The sequence below is a fragment of the Dufourea novaeangliae genome, unplaced genomic scaffold (assembly GCF_001272555.1).
Source record: "Dufourea novaeangliae isolate 0120121106 unplaced genomic scaffold, ASM127255v1 scaffold22, whole genome shotgun sequence".
Classification (NCBI taxonomy): Eukaryota; Metazoa; Arthropoda; class Insecta; order Hymenoptera; family Halictidae; genus Dufourea; species Dufourea novaeangliae.
The window spans coordinates 729,196-740,915 of record NW_015373898.1 but is presented as its reverse complement, the minus strand read 5'-3'; the positions used below and the strand labels follow the sequence as shown (position 1 = coordinate 740,915).

The following is an 11,720-nucleotide window of genomic DNA, read 5'->3' as shown; positions in this document are numbered from 1 at the left end:
GTTAGGCTGTGTGGAAAATAGCTTCATTTTAAGTTGCTGGCAGTTGCATGCTGTTATTATTTGTTTACGTTATATGTATGAATACAGTGTAACAGTTTCTTGAAAGCAGTTTCTTTTTCCAAATATGTACTTTTATAACTTGGGCCATAGTTTATCGTCGGTGCATAATGGAATTCAAATTGTTTCAATTTAGCTGCTTTTTAAACATTGTTCCCATCAGTTTGCGGTGTTCATAATAATATTTACTGAAACAATCATTTTTCTCTACAAAATGTATGTTATAGAAAAATGGAACAATACCGAGACATTAAAACCAAATTTTTAAATCGTCAATTGCATTTTTAGTAGTCTGCAATTAAAAGATTAATACCTAGCATCAAACTACTGTACGTAACTGAATATTAACATACGTTCATTATTTAATTACTTGCAATAAATAAAATTTGTGTAAGTAAATAACGTGTAAGTAAATTCATATGTAAAAATTTACCAATTGCCAGAAAAATGTTAATAAAAGCGGTGTATATATTCTCCCACATGTAGATTTGATAAACTATTTATGAAACTACATCTATTCTGAATTTACCTGTTACAAATATACAAATGTAAGGCAAGACATAAAAATGAATAAAACAAGAACATGTAAAAAGTAACATTAATAAAATGTCCATTAACGATGCATTTAGAATAAATTGTCTTGTAGTTAAGTGAAAAAATATATACTTTTCCGTTTCATGTTTCATTACTGTTATATTTATCCCTTAACCTTAAACTGAAGCATCGGATATTTTTATTCCCGTCAAATCATATAGATACACGCAATATGAATGGAATATGTAACACTTCATTTGTGCTAATAATAATACTCAGAATTCATGCTTTATCGGTAATGTCGGGTATTGACATTAAAATGGTAACAGGGCTACGTAGCCCTACAAACGTGGGACAGAAAAAAGCATTGGATGGTAGGTCTATTCTATACCTAGTCGGTGGTAGAAGACGAAAATGAGTCTGCTGGGCGAGCACATCAGAGCACACCGATTTCCTTACATCATGGTTTATTATATATGGCTATGTAAATGGGGTAGTAAATGGTAGTGAATGTAAAAGAAGAATGGTGGAACGTATGTTTATTTAAGGTTATATACCATTTTATTAGTTTTTTTTAACAATATGGCTGATTTTTCCTGTAAAAGAATCTAAGAACACTGATCGAAAGAATTTTTAATATAGGGAGCAAACCAACGCGATCAAGTATTGCTATCATAATGAGTAAGATGTACACAACCGCCAACCACTCTGACAAGGAGTTGAAGGAACAAGGGAATCGTCTTTTCAATCTTCACAAATACGAGGATGCAGTCTGTTTATACACTAAAGCAATCGTGAGTATCGCTATGAACACGGTATACAGATTAGTCACGAGCGCATTTAATTCACGCAGATTAAAAATCCATCCCAAGCACTATACTTTACGAACCGAGCATTGTGTCAGTTAAAACTTAAACGATGGGAATTGTCTTGTCAAGATTGTAGACGTGCTCTCGATATAGACCCTTGCTTGATAAAAGGTCATTTTTTCCTGGGTCTTGCGCTTCTAGAATTGGAATTATTTGACGAAGCTGTTAAACATCTGCAGAGAGGTACTTATACGTATTTGTTTTTGGTAATTCCTGTGCTTTTAACTTCTGAAATAAATTAGTAGCCTTTTATTCAAAATTTGATTAATTTTTTTTACCACAGAAATTTCATAATTATTAGTAGGTATACAGTTACATTAAAATATTTTATTAATATTCTGTGTTTGCTTGTGAACTCTAAACAATATTGGTTCAGCTATGGACTTGTCCAAGGAGCAAAAATTAAACTATGGAGACGATATAACAAGTGTTCTAAGACAAGCAAGAAAACGTTGTTTCCAATTAAGAGAAGAACAGAGGATAGCACAAGATATTGAATTGCAGTCATATTTAAATCAATTGATAGTAGAAGATGCTGAACGAAGCCTAGCTGCTTTGAAAGAACAGGAATCAGCAAAAGATACAAGTGCAAAAACTGAAGGAGAATCGGAATCCAGTGAATTCATAAGAAAAAGGGAAGAGATAGAAGAAAAGAGAGATACATCTATGGTTCGCCTTAACAACTTATTTGAAAAAGTAGATGAAAGAAGAAGGGTAAGTACATTTCTTTTCCATTTTTATGTCTTACAACTGCACACAAGTAAAAGTAATAATGTCCTATTTGTGATTTTTGCAAATATATTGATTAGAAGAGGGAAGTACCTGACTATTTATGTGGAAAAATTAGTTTTGAAATTTTGCAAGAACCAGTAATTACACCAAGTGGAATTACATATGAGAGAAAAGACATAGAAGAACATTTACAGAGAGTAGGACATTTTGATCCAGTAACTAGAGTTCGTTTAACTCAAGATCAGTTGATCCCGAACTTAGCAATGAAAGAAGTAGTAGACACGTTTCTACAAGAAAATGAGTGGGCATTATATTATTAGTACGTATACATAGGTTACTGCCGTATTTTTATGATAAATTTTCATTTTTACTTTAATTGAATACATCCAATCATTATTGTTGTAAAATTAATTTTGAAAAATTATGTTATATCGTAAACACAAAATTCATTATCTTAAACGTTTTCTGAAATATTGTGTATTACTTGTAAAACCGCAGCACAGTACCATTAAGTGAAATGTTAGGCAATGCAGGTCATATATGAGCATTAATCGTGAATGTCATAATTGTATATTTTTTCTTCCCATAAATGGTAAATAAAGTAATTTATGTTGTGACACATACAAAATAATTTTTAGTTGTTTTATATGGTTACATGTTGGAAAATAATGATATTAATGGTAAGTAAGACAATAATTTACTTGATATCTTTTCAATTGTTTGCCTGTATAAGTAGCATTAACTTCAAGCAATTTCGTTTTTAGCATGGTACATGTTTCATTTCTAATGCATATAAATTGTTTTTACACAAATAATATATGTATACAACACGCAATGTATTAGGTCGATGCAAAAGTTCGTCCTGTTGTTGGATCAGTTCTTTAGCCAGATATTTCAGAACTTACACATACTACATTGACTAAATGTAATTTTTAGTAAATAATATTTTTCTTTAATTTTTATCAAATGGGACGACCTTTTGCATTAATCCAATACAAACGTATATTGTACAAAGAATTTATATATTAAAGATCATTGTTTTTCAAATCTTTTTTCTGTGAACTGTCATTTAAGGAATAATGAAATTTAATGTAATAAGACTAGTAGCTCCAGCGACTATAGGCGGTATATAATATTGATAAAATTGTGGACGGGTTGCTGCTCCCATTAAAAGTGTAATCCATCCTAAGAAATATAATACACTAGCTAATGCTCGTGATCGAATTCCAAGGTAGTTAGGAGGAATTTGTAACCAGCCTAATGTACTGCATGCTACTAAGACTATCCAGCTTTGGTATAGCAAAGAATCTTCAGTAGACAATCTAATGTTATAACTGAAATAAATTTATATATTATTATTATGAAACAGAAAAATTATATATACAAGCTATACAGTGTGATCCTCTCGCTGCAGTATTACTGCAAAGGCATACCGCCTGTTTTATCAGTTCTTGCTCTGTCTGTCTCAGCAGGAGTAGCTAGCGGCTCTTAAACGACAAAGCAAGTGGCACACCTTTACAGTACTGCAGTAAGATGATCGCACTATGTAATAACAGACCTGAAATTTTTTGCCCACACTAAAACTGATGGTATAGCTGGAAGAGCAGTAAAACACCAAAGCAAGAAAAGAAGAAGATGATTAAATATTTTTTGTCTAGTGTCTTCGTGTTCTTTAGGATTGTCTTTTGTATGCCTCAATCGTCCCATCCAATTGAAATGTTGCAGCGAAGTAATTAAAAGTTCTTCCAAATAATCTTCATACATTCTCGTTAAATTTAAGAAACGCAGAAAAACCGAAATTAACATAGCTAAAGCTCCACAAGTCATAGGAATTATAGATAAGACAAACATCGCTGTAATAAATGGCAACTGATTCAATCCACCAAGTAGCCAATCTGACCATGTTGTTGAAAATGCTATTGCGCGTGCTAGAAACCTAAAAAAAAATGAATATATTTAATTACATATACCATAATAGAAACACAGAGCTATAATAAATAGGTACTTAAACGTTCTTACCTGACAGCAATACCATGTGCCACTGAACCCAAAAATATAATAGAACAACAGAGTCCAATAGTGAATATACAAAGAATTGCCAGTGCAATTAAACATTCAAAGACTAAACCATAATAATATGAAAGAAATATTGTAATTACTATTGTTGGAAGTTGTTCACAACCATGATTGATTCTTATTGACAGAAATATTAAAAGTAGACTAATAATTGTTGTATATAAAAGATACCAACGATCCCTTACAATACAAGAAATTTTATCTATAATACCACCTTCCTGTACATTAATTGTGTAGGAACATGCTGGATATAAAGTTAGTCTTAACTTTGCAGAAACATTAGAATGTTTAGATTTTGTTTGAATTTTCATGGTTTTCAGTCCAGTGTCTCTAAAAAGAAATCAGAAAAATGTAATTTTGCTTGTATTCGATAAAATCTGACAAAGAACATAGCTGGATAAATAAAGGGGTCAAAAATGTCTTAAGACCGAGTTGAACTTGCGATAGACCAGGGATGGCAAATAGAATTTGATCTACGTGCCAAAATATGGTGAAATTTATTGTGATCTTTTTCCCGCGCCAGCTCTTATGTACAGGGTACATAGATAACTACATATAATAAAATTAACCAAATATAAATAGAATGTATAATATCTGATCGTGCTTTCTATGAAATTTGATTGAATGCGGAGGTGAATTGTGCATATGTGCGCATACCATCAAAAGTTGTTCCCGTGCAACTTATTTGCCATCCTTGTGATAGACCAAGATCTCTTCGATAACTTACCAAGAAAAAGCAATGTGTACCAATTTTCAACCCTATATCCCGACCAGGAGGGTAACAACAGCGAAAAATCGGATTATCGTTTTTTCCTTTATTTTCCCTGTTTATGGCACGTAAAAATGATGTAATAAATATGATAGATGTTAGTTACCGGGGTACGCGTTAGAGAATTGTTTCTTATTTTTTGGTTGAAAATCCTGGTTGTAAAAAATTAAATCATGAAGTTTTTGTAGATTTTTTTGTAAGATACGTCGTAGTTGCAAAACTCAAAACCCGATGTTTTCGACGTTTTTTCCGTGAAAAAGTAACGTGTACTTTAAATTTTTGTATTCCCTTAATTAAGTAAGTACAATATATTATACACTTTACAATATTTCTATATCCGGTAAAACAGTATATCAATTATAGAAGTTGAATTAATTTAATTAAAACTATGGTATACCTGCTGTATAATAAAAAATTTACCATTCTTTTGAGAGTGTCGTTGGTGCAATGGCTAAGCATCCGACTGTAGAACAAATTACTAAAAATTTTTTATGTGACATTCATTGTATATTTTTATAACAAACACGTGCCCCGGTAACTACTATCTATCAGATTTTTTAGCAAATAGAAGAGATATATAGAAAAACACCAATAATCCGATTGTTCCCTGGTGCTACCCTCCTGGTCGAGATACAGTGTTGAAAATTGGTACACATTGTTTTTTCGTGGTAAACTATACCCTTTGCTGGTATCATTTGTACTTACACATCTGTGAAAAATTGAATTTGCGTGACACCAATACTCCAAGGCTCAGATAATTCAACAATTGCATTATGTTTAGGATTTGTGCATTCAGATGGTTTAAGTTCAACTGTTATAACATCTATACTGTCATCAAGCACAGCATAATATCTTATGTGTCCTATATCAGACTTTTTAACCTGAGGTCTTATAAGTAAACTGTTCAATAAAGGTACACTGCTCTTAACAGGTACAAGTCTTGCATCATAAGAATATAGATCAACATTCACCGAAACATATTTTTCTAAGTCATCTGGAGTAATTCTTACTACAATGTGTGTTGCATCAGGGTATTTTATTTCTTGAAGATTTAAGTCAACAACCTTTCTTAGACGATGTAGAGGGTCTGGTAAAAGTCTTGTTCTATTTGTCAAGTTCCAACCCCAGTTACTAAAAGTGATAATAAATGAACATACTGTAATTTACACAATATCAACGTAGTCATCTTGTGAAAAATAGAAAAATTTATTACCAAATTCTTGATTGGTTTTGTATGCTGGATGCTGTACATATGAATAACCAATCTTTAGATTCAAGGTTTATGGTATCGATTGTTAACTGACTTGGTTGTCCATTTAGTCTAATCATAAGATAAATAGGGGATGTTCTTTTAGATAAATTTTTGTTGCTCCATGTATATTGTCTTCGTATATCTTCTATCCACTCGCCACCAAATTCAAATTGTATTGTTTCTTTGTAATAATGTAATTTCTTTCCAGAAACACGCTATAAATTCAATGTATTAGAAATCGTGCTCGTACAGATTAAAGATATTAAATGAGTTCCTTACATGATAAAAATGGTATGACAAAGCCTGCATCCTGTCTTCACTTTTGGAAGAAATTCGAGGGGGTCTTTGAGAAACGCTAACAGAGTCGAATAATGAACGCACGATAGAGAGTACTAATTGTTTGCACCAAAGAATGCTTAGATGGTCTGTAGATTTCCACACATCTGGTATATTGGTAGAAAGGACATTAATATCTGCAGTAGAATCTAAAAGTTGCAGTGAAGTCACAAGTATGTCTCGTGGTCCACCACCTATCGATATAACATTTGTGCCAGCATCTTTAATTTTGCTTAAATGGTTTTCCAAATTATAATAATAATTGGCTAATGTGCTATCTAATACTAGCGTAGGTGCATGAGGAGTAGCCAAAGTAATAATAATATTGGCCACACTAGCATTTATGTTAGAAGTTAATAAGATGGAACCTTTAGCAATAATGCCTCCCTAAAAAGACGAATGTATATTTTAAAACTTCTATAACAACAGGAATTCAATTTCTGTACTTACCATTGAATGTCCAATAAGCACGACATTCTGCATATTGGTCTTGTATAAATTTAAAATCTTTTGTATGCAATGTGAAACATAAACAGTTTCCTCCATTAATACACCTTGAATTAATAATTTGTTAATTACTATCTCGATATACTAATTCATGATGTATATTAGTAAATATTAAAAAGTCTTTTGTATAAAAATGATATACACATTCATATTTTATACCTCCATATAAGGCAGAATAATCCTTGCCCAATGAAACTGTGAAATAATCGAAATGAAACTGTGTTCTGCCTTTTAAGCTCTTCCTCAAACTCACAGAAGCAAGAGATCTTACTACGGAAAGATAGCATATGTACATTAAAAATAATATTTATTCAAAACATAAAAATTTTATAAACCAATTATAAGAACCTTGCTCATGAGATCCAGCATTGCCTGGTATAAAAAGAACTGGTATTCCCGAAAAATACATTCTTCTCAGTTTTTCTGTGACAAAACCTTCTCCGTATGCATATAATCCATATCGAGGATATTGTTCTTCTATTTCATTACCCAAGGATATTCTCTAAAAAAATTGTTTCTTAAAAGAATATTTCTTAAATTTCAAATCAGTTAATATCTAATAAAAATGATAACATACTAATTCAATAATTAATATTTAATATTTACTATATAATTAAAAATATAATTTAATACAAAAAAATTATTCAATATAATGTAGGATGTAAATTTTTATATCTTATGTATCTATTTTCAATGTTACTATTGCTTATAAAAATATTAAAAAGATCTTTACTACCATTTCCATTACATTTATTTTCAATTTTATCGCATAAGGAATGTAGTTGAATATTATAAGCATAGGCATTGTTTATTATAATAGTATTATATTTGATACTACCTAGTGAGTGAAAGTAGATTTAAATATGTCAAACCAAAACCCTTCGAGTCCGAAAGGAGGTATTAATAAATAATAATATAAACATAAGCAAAAGAAATCCAGGGTTAAAATAAAATAAAGTAGTTTTCATTCATTCTTTTAATTACAATGAAGTTTCATGTTATGTTTACGTACCACATACTGTGGATATTCAAACATATACGTCATGTCACAAGTATTTTCTTCAAAATCAGTAACATAACGGGCAACTCCGAGTATGTAGAACACAAAAAGTGACATTAACAATGAAAAACATGTAGTATAAATTAATATAGATTTAATCAGTACCATTTTTCTTATTTTATTCAATAATGGTATCTATTTATATATTGTGTATAAGTACATATATATGTACTTAAGTACGTATTGAATGCTTTCAATAGAACCTCAATAGTTACATACATTAATCAGTATGGTAAATAGATAAAATAAAAATATTAGTTGTTACTTCAATAACGAAGCAGTCACATTATATTATAATATAAACTATATATTAATATAAGATTAACAAAAAGAAAATAATCAATGAGAATCAACATATTTAAGAAGCAAGGTTACGAACACTGAAGATGAAATTGGTTATTAGTGAATACGTTACTGCGCAATCTCTGTTGTATCACATAGGACGTAGGAAAAGTATACAAGTAGACAATATTAATAATAAATAACATTAACGATACAAAATTATTAAGAGAAAGCCACATCAATCAAGTTCCCTAAACATTTTTTATTTGGTTTTGTAATGTAAACTATATTAACTAAAGAATATTTCAATGCTTCGTATATACATATGTACTTTAGAGATGCGTATGTCTTCTTTTAAATCTACGGACATTCAGTTTTTTACGATATAGGTAATTAATTTTAATAACTAGAACCTTGTGCACGTGAATCAGGAATTTTATAACGAGACTCGTGAGAATGTCATGCACTTTCAAGTGAAAGGCTAGTTTGTGTTATACAAAAGAAATGCAACCATTTTTATAAGTATAGACTCTAGGTATGAATTTATACTTGAGATAGTGAATAGTAAGTAATATACAAATACAGAAAACCCGATCAATTTGTTCTCTATATATGTATAATGTAGGATAAGGAAGACAATACTGAAATGCGTAACTTTATACAAAGTATATTTATTTGTTAAATTAAAGAAAAGTGATTACAGATATATAAAATTTATTGCGCGTTCCGACACATACATATATTTTTATAAAAGGTGGAATAAAATAATGATAAATTAGATAGAATATCTGTCATACAATGTTGTGCTCTTTCAACTCTGTATGTTCTGCAGAATGTTACTACTAAATACAGGACCTATCTTGAATGTCTTGAAATGGAGTTTTCCAAAAATAGACATTCTCTAATATTTGTAACATTATATTCTCTCCTTGATGAATCTCAAAGACATACAGAGAAATACGAAGTCATTGCATCAAAGCATGTCATTTATGTAGTTAGTAGCAATATTAAACAGTTACTTCATTCAAAGAAAATAAACTATAAATATACTATTTACTCTGTAGCATTGTCCTTTGACACGCTAAATGGTTCTGTTACAACTTCTGCTCCACAATCAGCAATCACAACATCCTTGGCTGGTCTATCACGAGTATCGGTATTTACTTTTTCAATTTTTCGCACTACATCCTGTAAAGTAATTTATATATAATAAATTCAGAACACATTTTTGTAATGTGTATTATTACAACATACCATTCCTTTGATGACTTTGCCAAAAACTACATGTCTACCATCGAGCCAAGGAGTCTGTTTCACAGTAATGAAGAATTGAGAACCATTTGTGTCTTTTCCAGCATTTGCCATAGAAAGCCATCCAGCACCATAATGCTTCAACTTGAAGTTTTCATCCTCAAAACGATTCCCATAAATACTATGACCTGTATGTATATTCACTTTAAATTTCATCATAATATTATGGATACTTTTATAAAAACTTTGATTGAATTAACTTTTTTATTCTATAAAGAGTAACATTCAATGTATTAGTTTAATTTTAAAAGAAAATAAAAATAATAAAACCTCCGGTTCCATCTCCTTTTGTAAAATCTCCTCCTTGGATCATAAACTCGCGGATAACCCTATGGAATTTGCTACCTTTGTACCCTTCTCCCTGAGGTTTCTTAGCTAATTCTACAAAGTTGTTCACAGTTTTTGGAACAGTCTTTCCAAAGAGACCAATCTCGATTCTTCCTTCAGGTTTTCCATCAATGTTAATATTAAACCATACCTGACAAATTGTATACAAATTAACTTATTTCATTCAAATCTTAAATATTTATTATTTTCCCCGAGCTTTACTAAATTTCCTACCATCTCCTCTCCTACATACACGCATAGTGAAAATAAACGAAAATACTCAAGAAAAGTGTAATTTATCGGTCAGAAATTAAAAAGTATCATGTCAAACCGCGTTTGCTTCATGCAATTTTCTTTTTATCTACTTTGTATAAAAACACTGTTTGTTATCGCGTCTGTTACTCTATACGGGTAAAATAAACGTATTTACATACCTTGTCCGTTACTTTCGGGCCTTTTTTATCATCCGCATTGGTACACGAGCAGAAGACCGATACCACGATACCCACTAATAAAAGTAATTTCATCATTTATTCAAAAAAGATTTAAATTCAGACAGAACAAACCGAACAAAGACTTGTTATCGAATGTCTGCCACTGTCTCTGCGTTGTCAAATTGTCAGAAGTTCTGACTTCTCATTCAGAATCCTCAGAACCAGAACAATGCAGAACAAAACCACAGGGCCACAAGGTAAGTATTAACAGCGCTTATTCAAGAGCATCAGGAGCAATCAGGAGTGCTTTGTAGTCGACTCTTATCTTATAGTCGAACAGTCGAACGTGGAACCCGTGGAACCTTCGCGCATGCGAACATTGCGAACACGACGTTAGAAATGTGGATTCGTTGATTGGTCTCATCAGGTCTCATTGACTTCGTGCAGTTACGTATACAAAATTTTTATATTATAAATGAAAAATAAAATTGTTGATGCACATTGTGATTAAAATTAATGTACAAAATGCATTTTTATGTCAAGCGATGTCTAAGTTCACATACGAAAGTTTCATATAGTTATGATTATACTGCGTTTATACAAATATTTACTTTCATCAGTTATTTTACAAAAATCAGAATCACGAAAAAGTTAATTACAACATGTAAAGGGTTTACTAGGTAAAGAATATAATCAGAAATTGAATGGCTCTTTTTTTTTAAGTTTTTATTTCATTGTATTTTCATAATTGCTTGTGCCATATAAATACAGAAAATTCGTAACTTATTACAATAGTTATTACTTTCTGACTGTTATGACGTCCGATTGTAAATCGTGTCCTTTTCGAAAAATGTTTCAAAGTTTTATGTTATGTAAGCAATACAGTTATTGCTACTGTTATTATCTAATTTTCGCTGTTATAATTAAGTATATATGTAGAACTATGAATTTACGTAAACATTTTGCAATCTATTGTTGTCGCTGGCTGTAGTGTTAGCGTAGTATTCAGGTCATTTTTTTTTTAAAGACAAGGCTTATATTCGAAAATTTCAACAGCAATAACTATACATTTAGTATATATTATATATTTATATGATTATAATAAACAAACAGATAAATAATTAATTTGAAAATTATGTGTTTTAAATGTATTCATAGAATATTATACAATTTT

The 11,720-nt window shown here is 30.7% G+C and overlaps 3 protein-coding genes across 3 annotated transcripts; 1 reads left to right on the top strand and 2 right to left on the bottom strand.

The window, feature by feature from the left end:
• The first annotated feature begins 1,079 nt into the window (after positions 1-1,079).
• Positions 1,080-2,598, top strand: LOC107193401 (E3 ubiquitin-protein ligase CHIP). The gene is made up of 5 exons (XM_015582840.1): positions 1,080-1,139; positions 1,234-1,385; positions 1,445-1,643; positions 1,837-2,174; positions 2,270-2,598. Exons 2-5 carry the CDS (start codon positions 1,269-1,271, stop codon positions 2,510-2,512), a joined length of 897 nt encoding a protein of 298 aa, XP_015438326.1. The 5' UTR covers positions 1,080-1,139; positions 1,234-1,268; the 3' UTR covers positions 2,513-2,598.
• A 655-nt stretch (positions 2,599-3,253) lies between these two features.
• LOC107193396 (GPI inositol-deacylase) lies at positions 3,254-8,300 on the bottom strand. Its single transcript, XM_015582836.1, has 10 exons — positions 8,145-8,300; positions 7,481-7,634; positions 7,292-7,402; positions 7,076-7,179; positions 6,569-7,012; positions 6,251-6,504; positions 5,743-6,168; positions 4,212-4,598; positions 3,751-4,128; positions 3,254-3,526 (listed from the first exon to the last, which is right to left on the bottom strand). Exons 1-10 carry the CDS (start codon positions 8,298-8,300, stop codon positions 3,262-3,264), a joined length of 2,679 nt encoding a protein of 892 aa, XP_015438322.1. The 3' UTR covers positions 3,254-3,261.
• Positions 8,301-9,198: 898 nt separating this feature from the next.
• On the bottom strand, positions 9,199-10,799 carry LOC107193397 (peptidyl-prolyl cis-trans isomerase 5). Its single transcript, XM_015582837.1, has 4 exons — positions 10,547-10,799; positions 10,056-10,263; positions 9,729-9,913; positions 9,199-9,662 (listed from the first exon to the last, which is right to left on the bottom strand). Exons 1-4 carry the CDS (start codon positions 10,640-10,642, stop codon positions 9,528-9,530), a joined length of 624 nt encoding a protein of 207 aa, XP_015438323.1. The 5' UTR covers positions 10,643-10,799; the 3' UTR covers positions 9,199-9,527.
• Positions 10,800-11,720: the final 921 nt, after the last annotated feature.

Bases quoted from the DNA above. Each gene is read 5' to 3' on its own strand.
- LOC107193401 (XM_015582840.1), top strand. From the start codon at position 1,269: ATGAGTAAGATGTACACAACCGCCAACCACTCTGACAAGGAGTTGAAG. The intron at 1,644-1,836 runs GTACTTATACGT...ATATTGGTTCAG, and splicing joins TGTTAAACATCTGCAGAGAG to CTATGGACTTGTCCAAGGAG. The intron at 2,175-2,269 runs GTAAGTACATTT...TATATTGATTAG, and splicing joins AAGTAGATGAAAGAAGAAGG to AAGAGGGAAGTACCTGACTA.
- LOC107193397 (XM_015582837.1), bottom strand. From the start codon at position 10,642: ATGATGAAATTACTTTTATTAGTGGGTATCGTGGTATCGGTCTTCTGC. The intron at 10,264-10,546 runs GTATGTAAATAC...ACAATTTGTCAG, and splicing joins GCCCGAAAGTAACGGACAAG to GTATGGTTTAATATTAACAT. The intron at 9,663-9,728 runs GTATGTTGTAAT...ATTACTTTACAG, and splicing joins GCAAAGTCATCAAAGGAATG to GATGTAGTGCGAAAAATTGA.
- LOC107193396 (XM_015582836.1), bottom strand. From the start codon at position 8,300: ATGGTACTGATTAAATCTATATTAATTTATACTACATGTTTTTCATTG. The intron at 7,180-7,291 runs GTATAAAATATG...TATTAATTCAAG, and splicing joins TTATTCTGCCTTATATGGAG to GTGTATTAATGGAGGAAACT. The intron at 6,505-6,568 runs GTAAGGAACTCA...TTGAATTTATAG, and splicing joins TGTCATACCATTTTTATCAT to CGTGTTTCTGGAAAGAAATT.